The following is a 1433-nucleotide window of genomic DNA, read 5'->3' on the forward strand; positions in this document are numbered from 1 at the left end:
GTCAAATTAGATAAGCTTAAGTTAAAAACTATACTGGTAATAGATAAAAGTTAGCCAAAAATGACTAAAAACTAAAAAAAATATTGGTTAAAGGTTATTTTTCAAAATGAGATGATGAGGTAATAATAAAGAAGGGAGGTTAAAAAGAAAAGGAGAGGTTATAGGTGAGATGAGGGGCTGGGTAAGGATCACTACCAGATGAAGCCAGTGACAGTTTAAGGCGATGATGTGTTTAAGGAGGTGGATGATGTGCAGATGTGAGTGTGAGGTGTTATATAAAAGGAAACGATGATTTGAAAATGAACAGCTCCCTGGGTAAAACATCTGATGGGAGTCTTACGCTGCTGGCCAGCTTGCTGGTGCTCAGGCTGTGCTGCATGGACAGAGACTCAGCCATGTCGGTCACAGGTTTGTGGATCTTCTTCAGATCGCCCTTGTATTTCACCTGTAGATGGAAAATGAACGGTACGCGTTGAGCATCAGTGGCAGGAAGACAGGTGTGACGTGATGGAGCTCACTTACTTCACTTGCTAACACGTTGGCGTCCTTCATAATCTTGTAAATCTTGGTGTCCTTCAGGTCAAACTGCGGCTTCTTTCCTTTTACCTCCTTGTCAAACTTCTCCTTATACTTAATCTGGTGGATTCAAATACGAACATTATGTAAGAAGTTTCTTCCTCAGGTCTGAATTGATCCACCATTAGAATATATACTGTAACACAATGTCAGAGTAATGTAGTAATCTACACCGAAACTTCTACTACTGTAAATGAAAAATGGTGTTTCCTGAAAGAAACGATTAAAACGACAGTTGCTTTTCCCTTTTTAAAAGAAGAAGCCATTTGTTAATCCACAGTGTGACATCATGTTTGATTGACAAAATGGAATCATGGGAATGCTTTAAAATGAGCGGACTTTGCCGGCACCATTGCAACTAATGCAGCAAATGCAAAGCTTTTTTTAGTTTAGCGAGAAATCTGAATGTTAGACACAGAAAAAGCGTTTCAAGAAAAAGTTTCATAAAAGTTTAGTATGTAGTTATCAGGCTATATCCAAATATTAATATTTGGATTTTAATACTAAACTATTCATATTATATAATATTAAAAAAAATCTGACATAATTAACCCTTGATCTTTTTTAGAAAATTTGTTTTCAATTCGCCAATTTGAACTCAAATAAAAAAAAGAATTCCAATCATAAATGACAAAAAGACAGAAAAAATAATGGCAGCCCTAGAGTTTTAGGGTGTGAACCTCCTTACATCACTAGTCAAGGCACTCATTTTCTTAATGTGGCGCATCTGCGGCGTGTCAATGGAAGCAGCTCCATGGAGGGAGGGCCTGGCCTCCACCTACAAAGCGCAGTAAAAAAAAAAAATGGAGGGATAAGAAAACACAGACAATGGATGTTAGGGAAGGAAAGGAGGAGGG

At 37.8% G+C, this 1433-nt stretch overlaps 1 protein-coding gene across 1 annotated transcript; it reads right to left on the reverse strand.

Annotated features, from left to right (window-relative positions):
• Positions 1–190: 190 nt before the first annotated feature.
• LOC103399121 (nebulin-like) lies at positions 191–1371 on the reverse strand. Its single transcript, XM_008337860.3, has 3 exons — positions 1265–1371; positions 523–636; positions 191–445 (listed from the first exon to the last, which is right to left on the reverse strand). The coding sequence occupies exons 1-3, from the start codon at positions 1301–1303 to the stop codon at positions 272–274; spliced, it is 327 nt and encodes a 108-aa protein (XP_008336082.1). The 5' UTR covers positions 1304–1371; the 3' UTR covers positions 191–271.
• Positions 1372–1433: the final 62 nt, after the last annotated feature.

The sequence above is a fragment of the Cynoglossus semilaevis genome, unplaced genomic scaffold (assembly GCF_000523025.1).
Source record: "Cynoglossus semilaevis isolate Cse_v1.0 unplaced genomic scaffold, Cse_v1.0 C19202206, whole genome shotgun sequence".
In the NCBI taxonomy this organism is placed as follows: domain Eukaryota; kingdom Metazoa; phylum Chordata; class Actinopteri; order Pleuronectiformes; family Cynoglossidae; genus Cynoglossus; species Cynoglossus semilaevis.